Below are 13188 nucleotides of genomic sequence, written 5' to 3' on the forward strand. Positions count from 1 at the left end.
CATATGCCCAAACCCACACAACTGTATGCTTTAAAAGGGTGAGGTTTATGGCCTATGAATTATACCTCAATTGAAAAAAATTCCTCAGGCTTCCAGGTACCTCATTTGAGGAGCACAGAGCCTTCACTGTGGCGGTTCCAGGCCTCTGTGGCCCCTCCCCGAGTTTGCCTTCGGGGTCTGGAGATGGAGAGTCCCCACGTCCCTGCCTGGGTCAGGGGTGTCCCTGCATCCGGTTCCATGCTCCAGAAGGAGCTTGTTGAATGAAGGGAAACTCCTGCCAGGTTAAGAAGTGTGTGAAACAATGGGGGAGGTTTCCGCGGGAAGCCAGGGCCCCAGGAGGGGAGGAAGGCCTAAGGGGTCATTTTCCATGTAAGTGGAAGGGTGGAGTCTCCCAAGTCCAGACTTAGGAGCTCCTCACTGAGATCTCACTGAGATGAAACATCAGAAGACCCTAGGAGATGCCCCTGAAGGGGTTCAGCTTTCCTCTCCCTGCGGTGAGTGGGATACAGGCATGGTTTCCATGGAGGAACCCAGACACGGGAACCCAGGGTCCAGGTTCTAACCACAGTTCTGCCTCCTGAGTCATCGCCACACTTGGGGAACTCAGTTTGTCCAGGGTGAGGGAGGTGGTTAAGTGGGATGTCTCTGAGGATCCTTTCTGCGCCAACCAGCAACATGGTTTGATAGGTAGCTCTGGGATTACACGAGGGGTGGTCCCCTGTGGGGGCATTGCTATCTGTTCTGAACTACTCCCAGGAAAATTCTTTATGCCCTGACTGTAGAACAAGCCTTGACCCTGCACTGACCCTGAATCTGAGATCCTACCCTGAGCCAGACAGACCCACAGCCAGACTCAGCCTCCAGGAACTGGATGTCTCACAGCTACAGGCCCAAGAGGGGCTAAGCCGCGCATCCTTACTGCCTGAGTCCCTGCTTGAAGGGTATGGAGTGTGGCCAGCAGCTTCTCCCTAGAAGGAAGGTTAATACTGGGAATGGAATGACGGTGTGAGACAGGAGGTCCCAGCTGGGATCTGGCTGGCATGGGCACATAGAGCCCTCAGGAAGGGCACTCCCATCACTGGGCCTCAGGAAGGCTGGGGGTGCTCAGACTTTCAGATTGCCACCAACCCCTGGAACACCGTGGGTGACCTGGGGCAGGACCATTCTCTGGGATTCCATCGCCACTCTCACCTCCTGGATGTCTGTCTCACAGGGCCGGTGGGTGAGGAGCCCCAGATGCCAGGCAAGGATGCCAAGGCCATAATGGGTGCAGAAGACACACCTGGAGGTAAAGCCAGCCCAAACCCTCAGGACTTGAGGCGAAGCGTGTTCTACAGCATCAAGGTATCACTCAGGGCCTGCTGGGAACAGGGCTGTCCGGGCCTACAGGGAAGGCTATGTAACTCTAAGCAAGCTGCTGCTTTTCTCTGAGCCTCGGTTTCCTCATCTGTAGGATGGGTGGCCACGAGAATCCAAGAGATAATCTATGAAAGCATTTAGTTGGGTTTGGGGCACACATTCCCTCCTTCCAGAGAAGAAAGAAGGGTTACTCTGTGGGCAGTGGGGGACCATGCTCCCCGTCCCCCATTGTCCTAGAGAGAAAGAGAAGGACCCCCGGGATACTGAATCTGTATGAATTTGGGGGAGCTCTGGCTCCTCCAGGGGCAGCCCTAAACCTCCAGGCATCCTCTGGGTGCCAGGACCTGTCTTGTTTGATTCTCACGGTAGCCCTGAGGGGTAAGGACATGGTCCTTGTTGTATACAAGAGAAAACCAAGTCAGAAGAACAGAGCAAACATTTTTAACCTCTGGCATAAACACCCTTCTTTGAAGTTAGTTTTTCTTCTCCTGGGAATTCCTCTAGCTCATCAGAAGGGAGGCCCGGATGTTTGGGGTGGGGCTAGGTGGGGTGGGTGGCTTGAGGATTCAGGGTATGGAAGTCGTCTCCCAAGGGAACTGTAGGGGAGGAGTGGGTGGGCTGGGGTGGAGAAGGATCTGGAAGAGCTTCCTGGAGAAAAGGGCAGGGTGGTGGAACAGGGAGGAAGGTGCAGTCCAGCCCAGGGGAGCTGTGAGGATCAGAGTGGCTCCAGAAAGACCCTACTCTCAGTCATGTGGGTCTCAGGTGGCACCAAGACCCCTGAATGTACCCAGGACAGTTTGTGTAGTTTTTAGGCCTGTGTGAGAAGCCAATGGCCACTCTAGTAACTCTCTCTTTCCCTCTCCTGTGTGTCTGTCTCCTCTGACTCTGTTTCCCCATCTCTATTCCTTGCTCCTCCCTTTCCCCGACTCCATCTCTGTCTCCCAATCACCGCCCCCTCTGACTGAATCCCCACCTATCTCCCTGCACCCCCCCATGCCCCACCCCCTGCCGGCTGGCCCGCCTGTTGTCCCCGCCATGGCTCCCCTGGCAGTTCTTCGTCCTGTGCCACAGCCTGCTGCAGCTGGCCCAGCTGATGATCTCCGGCTACCTCAAGAGCTCCATCTCCACTGTGGAGAAGCGCTTTGGCCTCTCCAGTCAGACCTCAGGGCTGCTGGCTGCCTTCAACGAGGTACCGGCCCTGGTGCAGCCACTAGGAGGGGGAAGGATTGAGGGAGACTCTTGCCCCCACCTCCTCACCCCTCTCTCACTAGCCTGACAGAAGCCCTTCCCGTCCCGTTGTCCACAGGCAACCCCACCACAGCTTCTTTCCCAAATCTCCTTAGCCAGCTCCTTCGTCATGTCCTGGTAGAGAAAGACCTCTGCCTCCTTGTAACGTCATAGCACGGGTGGTCCTGCCCTTGGGGACACTCTAGAGTTTGGGGGCGGGATTGTAGAGGTAGGCAGAATTCCCATACCGCCCACTCTCCCTTTGGCTCCTTTTCCTGGCTATTGCCTGCCCCGGGAAGGAGTCAGAGGAAGTCACTTCAATAGTAGTATGATAGATTTAAATGAGATCGAAGGCAGAAATTTGGAACCAGTGGGTGGCAGGGGGAGGGAGCGATAGCATGGCACGCATGTCCCCTCGGAGTTGCCTGGAGAACCCTAAGTCTGGGGCCCGCAGCCAAGCAGGGAGGAGTAGACAAGCTGCTTTGGGGGGATTTAGAGATCAGGGTCCAGCTGTGCCCCAGCACCCCCCACCAGATGTTCTCCACCTCAGAGGAGGCCACTGTCTGGAGATTTCAAGGCAATTCTCTCCTCCTGGTCTGCCAACGACACAGCACCCCTGGATTGTCCTCAGACCCCACCTCCAGATCTCAGAGGTGGGAAGGAAATGTCATTACCGAGCTCTGGGACCTGGGGAAGTCACTCCCCACCTCTGGGCCTCAGTGTGCTGCCTATAAAATGGAGAGTGGTTATCCTTCTCAGGGTTGGTCCTCCTACCAGCTCTCTTGTGGTTGCTGGCCCCCTCCAGCAACAAGGAACCTGGGGCTCAGGGTGAGTATAACGGCCCAGGAGCAATGGGGTGGGCAGTGCACTCCAGCTTCTGGCTGCAGAGACTGTCCCTTCCCTGCGAACTCTCCAATCCCCTCCAGTGCCCACAGCCTCAGTTTTTTATTCTAAGCCTTAAAATTCCAAAGCCTTAGTTCTCTGGCTTGAGATTTTGTCTCCCCCATATCTCAGACACTTAATAACCCTTCCGTTGACTCTTCCATGTTCTAACGTGGGGTCCAACCCGCTTTCCAGAATGAAATGGAACTGCTAGCCTTGTGCAGTCTGCCCTCCTTTCTCTCCCCCAATGGGGGCTTTGGGGCCCCCTCCACCTCAGGGGACCCAGATTCTGTGTTTAGAGGGGCCTGGATGATTCTCATTCTGTCAGCTAGTCCTTTAGACTGAGGGGAGCACCAGGCTGGCAAGAGAAGCCGGGGTAGTGCTGACCTCTGGTGACTCTGCTCTGTTTGAATGGGTCCCCTCATCCCTTGGCAGGTGGGGAACACAGCCCTGATTGTGTTTGTGAGCTACTTTGGCAGCCGGGTACACCGGCCCCGACTGATCGGCTATGGGGCTGTCCTTGTGGCCCTGGCAGGCCTGCTCATGAGCCTCCCACACTTCATCTCCGAGCCATACCGCTACGACCATACTAGCTCCGGTAAGAGCAGGAAGGGCTGGGCTGGAGACGGATGCCAGGAGCCACCTTACCACCTACCATGGCCTTTTCCTAGGCCCCCGGGTCAGGATGGGCCTGGCTCCCCAGGGCACCCGTGGGTCCTTCCCGCTCCCTCGGTCCCAGCATGGGCGGGTCCTTCTGGCAGTCCTGGGAGTGGGGTTGTTCTGGGGGCAGTGGGGTATAACCCTCTGGGCCTCCCTTGGTGAGGGCCTGCTTGGGTGTCACTGTGTTTTTGAGGTGGGGGGAATTTACAGCTCAGCCTACTTGAGGGCCTGGCATGGAGTAGGTCCTCAGGAAATGTTTGTGGAATGATAATAATAGCACCACGTACCCCTTATGGTGTGCCAGCCTCTCTTCTAAGTACTCTATGTGTATTAGTGCTTTAATCCTCACAAGAAGCCATGACATTAATGAAAGAATGAATGAGTGCATGAACCAATTAAAAAATGAAAGAATTTTAGACAGGAGTTGTGAGGCCTAGTGAGATGTTGGTGAAGGCCTATTGCACAGGCAGATGCCTGTCCCTTGGAGAATAACCCAAGCAGTCTGAGCTTCATTCCTTCAACATTCCATCCACCCATCCAGCTACCCACCCATCTGTCACCCATCTATCCACCCATCTATCCACCCATCTATCCATCTATCCATCCATCCATCCATCCATCCATCCATCCATCCATCCATCCAGTGTTATGCCCAACAACCCTTAGTATAGCCTACTTAGTGTCAGACCCTCTAAGAGAGCTCAGTCCTGCCTCCAGGGAGCTTCCAGCCTGGGAGAGGAGACAGAGGTGAGCAAAACCCCTGCAGTGAGTCATTTGTGTGAGAAAGGAAGCACTGGGACCAGCTTGGCATGGAAACCTTCCCAGGGGAAGAGGGCTGTCAGAGAGCATTGCCTCCCTTGCTCACACCCCAGCACTCCCACTCTGTGCCAGGACCCAGGGCGGAAAGAGGGAGCAGCATGACCAGCCCCGAGAAGCTCCCAGGGAGGCACTGGTTAGAGGCCCAGGCAGCTTTTCTGCAGGGTAGAGACTCCAGCTCGTTGGGAGTCAGCCGGAGGGAGCCAGCAGAGCCCTGAGTGGGGTGGGGGTTAAGGAGAAGGTGGGTGTCGAGTGCCGGGAGCCACAGGGGCAACAGCCAGGAAGTGGGAAAGTAGAGTGTGGGCCAGCAGCTCAGGGGGCTTATCGAGGCCCCGAGTGGAGAGCTGTCAAAAGGCCTGACTGGAATGCTGGGGGGGAAAAAACCACATTTCTGGGTCTAGAGTTTTCTCTTCAACAGAGCTTTCTCTGTGAGGGTCATACATGTTCTTCTTCCTCCTCTCTGCCACACAAGAGCCCTCTGCCATGGGTGCCCCAGGAAAGCCTGAGGGCAGCCATTCTCCTGCCTGGGCCTGTCTCGGATGAGTATGCTAGGCTTGGTGACCTCCAGGCATGCAGCCGGCTTTGGCATCCCCAACTCTTCTGTTCACCCCTTCTTCATCCAACATGAATTAGTCTCTTTATTGCTAATTCTTCTCTACCAGGCCCCCTGCGAGGCCCTGGCATCACAGGGGAGCGAAAAGAATACAGAGCCCTATCACAGTCATTGTCTGTAACGTCTAGTAGGCTCTGTGCGTGGGCAGTACACACATGCCATGTTTACGGCCTGAAGCAGGTGTTGGCAGCATCATATTTTACGGGTGGGGAGATGGATATTCAGAGAGAGGGGGATCTCCTCAAGGCCCACAGCTCGTGGGGCCATGACGTGTCCAGATAGCTTGGTCCCAGAACCCTGCTCCGAACCACTGAATTATTCTGCTTGTGAATTCTGAATTTCTGTAGAACTTCCATTCTAGGAGACTCTTGAGAGGTGAGGAAACTGAGGCCCAGATGGGCTGAGGGCCTCTGTCAAGGTCTCCCAGGTTTCAACTCACACAACTTCGGTTGATGGTCCAGGACCTTGACCCTGGTTCACATGGCTTTTCTGAGTGTCCCGGCTCCCAGAAAAGGCTGGATCGGCCACAGAGAGAAGGCCGCATCTATACCCACATTTGGGATAATAATAGCATGAGGGTCTCTTTAAGTTTGCTCACCAAATATTGGTGAGCTACAGGGAGAGACTGTCTGGTACTAAATTAAGAAATTCCCCTTCACTGAACTCTGTGTCTGGGTCCTGAGCTGACCCGAGCCCACCCAAAATGAAGGCCAAGGGCCCTAGAGCCTTCTTTCAGTCCCTGCCTGGCCCTGCCTTTAGCCCTGACCTTGTCCCTCAGGCTCTGTGAGTCTGCCCCGCTGAACTCCTTAAGCCCCTGGGTTTGCATGTGCTCTGACCTCTCCCTGGAGTACCCCTCCCACCTTCTCTTTCTGGAAAATCTTGTTTGTCCTTTTTGGCCCCGTTCAACCTCAGTCTCTTTTGACAGCCCACCCCACCTGAGAACCACAGTTGCCACGGCACCTCCACATACCTCTGCTCAGAAAAGTGGCATAGGGTACATTAGGAGCAAGGACTCGAAGCCAAGCTGCCTGGGTTCCAATCCTGCCTCTGCCTTTGCTAGTTGCTGCCTGAGCATCAGTTTCCTCATCTGTGCAATGGGCATAACAAGAGCGCCCATCCCCTAGGGTTGCTGGGGGAAGGGAGGAAAATGGTTGATGTACACAGCACCTAAAATGGTGTTTTGTGTCCAGTGCATCCTGTGTTAAGAGTCTCAGCTCTCGTCATAATATTTTTTATCATCTCGTAGTGGACATGCCACAGGATTTTGAGGCTTCTCTGTGCCAGCCCACAACCTCGGTCCCAGCCCCCACCCCAGACCCCTCCAACAGCAGCTGCTCAAGCTACATGGAGGCCCAGCACCTGGCCGTGGTGGGGATAATGTTCACGGCCCAGACCCTGCTCGGCGTGGGCGCGGTGCCCATTCAGCCCTTCGGCATCTCCTACATCGATGACTTTGCCCACAACAGCAATTCGCCTCTCTACGTTGGTAAGAACCGGGCTTGGAGGGAAGGCCAGGCTCAGAGGTCAGAGGATGAGTGGACCAGGTAGGGGCTGGGCGTGAGTTCCCAACCTCTGCCGCACGTGGCCAGGAAAGGTCTGGAGAAGCCCTGGAGTTTTCTGGGCCTGCTCGGGGGAAGTTGGGCCGCTCTTGCCTGCTGGAGATGGGGCAGGCACTGATCTGCAGAAGGAAGCCAGGGCCAGGGGGCCTAACCCAGGCTTTGTGTTGCAGGGATCCTGTTTGCAGTAACCATGATGGGGCCGGGCATGGCCTATGGGCTGGGCGGCCTCATGCTGCGCCTTTATGTGGACATAGACAGGATGCCAGAAGGTGAGCCTCAAAGAGTACACAGCCATCCCTGGGAGGCACACTGCGGCTAGCTCACTGTCCGCTGGCCTCATAGGAGACACTGAACCAGAGAGGTCACGTTCAAATCCTAGCCATCCCACTGACCTTGGACATGCCTCTTAAACTCTCAACTTCTTCGTCTTTGAGACACTCTCTGCCCTGCCCACCTCCCCAAGCTGCAATCAGAATCCAGTGAGAGATGAAGAGAAACGGCAGACCGCCACCAGACAGGCAGTTGTCTTGTCACTGCTATTAGGATGACTCTTCGCCCAGTCTTGTCCCTGAGCTCCCCCTGACCCCAGCCTGCATTCGGATACACTGCAGGGCACACAGGACCACCTATGTTCTTGGCCTATAGGGAGCTCCCATCTTTAGGGGCAACAAGACCCAGGTCAAATAGAGAAGCTTGCAGGAGAGAACTTTTGGAGCAGGATTCGGTGAGCTTGGGCCAACCTCAGATGGGAAATGTACTGGGTGACCTCTCAGGACCCTTCTACTTCTGACCATCTCAGAGTCTGGGAACCTGTGCCAAGGGCTCCACTCAGGGAACCGTAGTCTTTGATCCAGGCAGTAGTAGGGGTGGGCCAAGAAGTGGGACCAAAGCTTGGTCTGAAGTCAGCCAGGAGTGAGGAGTGGTGAGGGTCCCTGAGCTCTGATGCTCTGTAGGAACAAGGACATGCCGATTCTGCTTCTTCTCTGGCTTTTGCACCAGGCTGTCTCCTAGGCAGCTCTGAACAAGACTCACTAGGTATAGCCCCGCCCCACCTTCCTTCCTTCTAGAAAGTGGGGGCCCAGCCCTCCAGTGCCAGCTCTGGTTGGCTTTCCTCAGGTTTCCTGGACACGTCCCCGCTTCAGGGAAGGTGGTATGTTTTGGGGCTCTGTTGACATCATCCTGGCAGACGTGGCTCCTCCACAGGCCGATGTGTTCTTTTTTTTTTTTTTTTTTTTTTTTTTCCGATGTGTTCTTGTAGATTGATCTTCCTACCCTTTCTCTATGGGGGATTTCATGGGGTGGGCCGATCAGGTGTGTTACAGGCACAGATGAGTGTGTGAGAAGCGGGGGAGTCGGGGGAGATGCCTGTGCTCGCACTCACCAGGCTGGCACAGAAGCAGGGGGAAAATAGCCGGAGGAGGGAATTAGTACAAAATCTAGCTTCAGCCCCAGCTTTACAGATACATTTGCTGAGTGCCGACTGTGTACTCTGGCCCCTGGCCAGGAGCGCTCAGGCCCAAGCACCTGGATACCAGCCCTACTCCTGGGCTTGCTGTGTTTATGCATCAGTGTGGTTAGAAAATGTTTGTGGATGCTGTGGCAATTGAAGGAGGAGGTATCCGACTCAGCCTCGAGGTAAGGGCTTGGATGGGAGAAGCAGGCCCTCCAGCCAGGAGGCACATCTGGAATAATCTAGTCCTAATTATACCTGGGGAACTTGTTAAAGGGAAGACTCCTTGGTCACCTTCCCACTCCACCCCATGGTAGTTTTAAGTTGGTCTGAGGTATTTTTGACAAACACCTGGTGGTTTTAATGATGCAGGTCTGAGAAGCACAAGAAGGGTCCTAACCATCAATTTAATGATAATAATCCTCATAACAGTAACAGTAAGAGGAGGAAGAAGAACAGACATCTGTACAGCACATTCTACATGCTTTACCTGTGTTGATTTCTATGATTCTCACAACAATCCTGTGATGTAGGTACTACTTCTGTCCGTATTTTACAGAGGAAGACCCCGAGGCACAAAGAGGTTAAGCAATTTGCCCAAGGATATGTTAGTAATGGAATTCAGACTCAGCAGTCCATTTCCAAAGTCCATAGCCTTGACTGCTACCGTGACCCAGTTGTTGAAAAGCTGAGTCCAGGAAGGATCAAGGCCTTGCCCAAGGTCACATGGGACGTAACTGGCAAAGCCACAGCTGGAGTCCAGGTCTCCTGACTCCTGGCCCAGGCCACCTCAGGTCTCAAAGGCCAGTCCCAGGATGGTGGCCAAGATGGGACAGCCCATCCTGACCCTAACATCACCTTGGTCTTCTCTTCCAGGTGGTATCAGCCTGACTTCAAAGGACCCCCGATGGGTGGGTGCCTGGTGGCTGGGCTTCCTCATCTCTGCGGGGGCAGTGGCCCTGGCCGCGGTGCCCTACTTCTTCTTCCCTAGGGAGATGCCCAGGGAGAAGCATGAGCTCCGCTTTCGGCGAAGGATCTTGGAAACCACAGCCTCATCTGTCAGCAAAGTAAGTCCCTTCCACAAGCCCACCCTAGTCCAGGCTCCAGCCCCCACCAACCAGTTCCTCCCTTGGAACCTTAGACTTCATCCCTCCTGGGCATTGCACTCGGCAGTTTACAAAGCCTTTCCGTCCAGGCTCCGCCGCATCCCCCAACAGTCCCACACAAGGAATATGTCCTGCCCCTTCCACAGCTGAGGAGATCAGGGGCCGGGGGAAGGGACCTAGCCAAGATCACATGGCCAGCGAGGGCAGCACTGCGGGGAGAACCCCAGCCTGTCCGAGCCCATGCCCCCTGTCTCACCATCACGCTGTCTCTCTGCTCATCACTTCACGCTTTCTGTGAGTTCTAAACGTGCCACGCTGGAGCAATATTGAGAAGGAGGAGGAGGTGGAGAATGGGTGGGGGGTCTGAGAAGACTTCTCTGAAGGGGCAGGCCTTGAGCCAGGCTCTGACAGACGGTGGAAGCCTAGAGAGGGGAGAGGGGGAATTCTAGGTGTGGCCATAGGGTGGACAAAGGGTTCAGCTTTTAGAAAAGAATCTAGCCTTTCAGAAGCAGGGAGGGGGACAAATGTATGTGAAGTGCGTCCTCTGGGCCAGGTGTCAGGCCGGCACAGGAGCTCAGCATGTGGCCTCTACTCTTAAAACGGGCACTTCCTAGAGGGGAGGGACTAAGATTGATGGATAAGTAACAAGCTATGAGGTGCTTGAGGATCTCTCGCTGAAACCCCCTGCTCAGCTGAGGGGCCGGGCTGTCTTTCCTCAGAGATCTGCTGGGCAGGAGAGATGATTCGGGGTGGGGCCCTCCAATTTTCCAGAGGCCTTTAAAACAATCGATTGGCTTCAGAGTACACAACAAAATGACAAAACAGGAAGGGTTTATAGAAGTTCAATGCATCATTAATGTTGACTTTATCAAATTTTCTTTAGCATTCATACACATCTCATTACATTCTGAAAATTTGCATGTTCGATTTTCTCTTTTCCTGAGGACCCACACACAACACTTCTGTGACCACGTGTGTGGGGTGATTCTCAAGCCGGCTGATTCTCTGTGTCACCCACTAGGTGTCCCACAGTTTCCCTCAACTCTGACACTGTTTACCCGGAGATAGCGTCTGATCCCACAGTTAGGGCTCAGTCCCACTTTAGCCACGGGTAGTAGGCCCGTCCCCAGGTTACCCACATTTTTTGCCCTATTTGGCTACAAATCAGGGGTTCCCACAAACCCTTTCTTGGATTCCATTTGTTGCTGGAACAGCTCACAGAACTCAGGAAAACACTTCATGTTTTCCTGCTAATTATGCAATATGGGATCTGATTAAGGGTATTGACTAATAGCCAGATGAGAAAACACATAGGGAGGGGACTGGGAAGGTCCCAAACGCAGGAGCTTCTGTCCTTGTGGGGTTGGGATATGTCACCGTCCTGCCATATGGATATGTTTACCAACCTTGAAGCTCACTGAACCCTATACTATTAGGATTTTGGGGGGGCTTTTTCCACATAGACATGCTCAATCCTTAACTCCATTCCCAGCCCTTTGCCCCCTCTAGAGCATTGGGGGAGGAGCAGGGGAGCATCTTCTTTCTGGTGACCATTTCCCTTCCAAGAGCCCACCGAGAGTCATCTCATTAGAACAAAGGATATTCCTCTCACCCAGGAAATTGCAAGGGATTTAAGAGCTTGTTGTCATTTCCTAGCACACAGGGAATTATACAGATCTTCGGAGCTCTGTGTCAGGAACTGGGGTCAAAGACTAAATATTAGAAGATTTTCCTAAGCACTCTTATTTACAAGAGTTTTATGAGCTCTGTGTCAGGAATATATACATTTGCATAAATATATATTTCTTAGTATTTCACAGCGAAGTAATTGTTGAGAAATCACGATCATAAATTATTTGTTGCTAAGTAATTCTAGTTTCAAAGGGATGATTTGTAAAAAGCCTGTCGAATATTTTGCAGCAAGAATAATTCTATTTAATGAGGCATGTTGGTGCATTTGAATATGCTGGCTGTGATGGGAGAGAGGCCCTCCTCCTTAGGGCATGAAAGTCTGGGCCTAGGAGAGAGGGCTGAAAATGTGTTCGTCTAGAAAAACTAGAATTTGAGCTCAAGTCTGTCCAACCCCAAACATGGCTGCTCTGTGAACCTCACTACCCATCCCCCACCCCCTGCTGGAACAGAAGTTTTATATATGGGAGACCAATGAAAATTGATGTTAGAACAGCCAATAGAGGTCAGAACAGGAAAGGGCTTGCCTGCCAGCTTCAAGAACAGCTGGTCGCCCTGGAAGGAGGGTAAATGGGGGTCCCATGGCTCTGTCATAGGGTCTAAGTAGAGGAAGGGACAGAGGACATGTGTGGGGAGCAGGGGGTGCAGGGAGACTGGTGAAGCCACTCTGGCTGTGGTCCAGGTGGGAAGCAGTGCACCCACTGTGGGGGGAGACAAGGGGAGGAGTCCAGGAGCCACCCAGGAGGGACACTGCTAGGGCCCGGGTGCCTCTCTGCTAGGGGACATCCCAGGACAGTGCAAGCCTGGGCTGGTGCTGGGCTCAGAGGTAGGGGGAGGCAGGCCCTGCAGAGTGACCAGTTTCAGGGGAAGAAGGCAGCTTGAAACCACAGATGGCCCTTCCTGGTTCTGCCTCGCTCAGGCCAGAAATTGAATGAGGTAAGAATTCCTAGAACTTGGGGCAACAGTTCTTAGAAGTAGGGGTGGTCACAGAGGAAGTGAGGAGTTCCTGGTTATGGGCAATGTCCAGGTTGAGCCTCACATCTGAACAGAGGACAGCCACTTGAGCCAGGAGGCGGACTAGGTGAAGAAGCCAGTGGGAGGCGTGGGTGGGCTTGGTCATGTGTCTGCTGGGTGACCTTGAGCAAGACGCTTCCCCATTCTGTGCAGCCCTTTATGTGGTAATGTGCCAAGGACCAATTCTGGGGAGCTGTAGTCTGTGTGCCTGGAAGTCTAAGAATGCACAGTTTCTTGCGTCCAAGCTGCTGTGGGGCAGACATCTGGGTTTGAAGAGCAGCATCTCTGTGATGATTGGAAGCCCTGGTTCCCCAGCTGTGAACCTGTCTGGCTGTCTGGATTCATTCTGTCAGCACATGGGGGATGGGGAGTGAGGAAGGAAGGGGGGGAGAGGTTCTTAAAAAAGAACCGAAGGCTGAGAACATGAAGATCTGCTTGCAGCAGCTCGCAGGCAATAAATATTGATGTGGGAGGAATTGTTCTCTCCCCCCTTCCCCGCACCCCCACCCTCCTCCTTGAGGCTCTGCCTGGGCCAGCTCTGTTTACAGCGACAAGGGCGGCCCCCGCCCACTCAGACCACTGAAGGAGAGGTAGATGGACAGGGAGGAAGGGCCCAGTGAGGCAGGATTGGCAGCCAGAAGGTCCAGGCTCACAGACATGGGGGGATGTATCTTCTGTAGAGAGTGGGAACAGGCACGGGTGGTGGGGGGCAGAGGGAAGTGAAGGGGAGATTCTTTCTGAAATCCCTTCGGGTATCTTCTCCCAGGCTCAGAGTTTCCCCAAAGAGCCTCCTACAAGTAAATGCAGTTTTTA

General features: G+C 53.9%; 1 protein-coding gene across 1 annotated transcript in view; it reads left to right on the forward strand.

The window, feature by feature from the left end:
- The window catches only part of LOC111159386 (solute carrier organic anion transporter family member 2B1), a 45326-nt gene that overhangs the window by 10795 nt on the left and 21343 nt on the right, over positions 1-13188 (forward strand). Inside the window, 6 exon segments of the mRNA XM_022521804.1 lie at positions 1214-1344; positions 2411-2548; positions 3904-4066; positions 6804-7043; positions 7287-7385; positions 9443-9633. Coding sequence (XP_022377512.1) covers positions 1214-1344; positions 2411-2548; positions 3904-4066; positions 6804-7043; positions 7287-7385; positions 9443-9633 — 962 coding nt within the window.

Source organism: Enhydra lutris, unplaced genomic scaffold, assembly GCF_002288905.1.
Source record: "Enhydra lutris kenyoni isolate GAN:26980312 unplaced genomic scaffold, ASM228890v2 scaffoldscaffold68, whole genome shotgun sequence".
Taxonomy (NCBI): domain Eukaryota; kingdom Metazoa; phylum Chordata; class Mammalia; order Carnivora; family Mustelidae; genus Enhydra; species Enhydra lutris.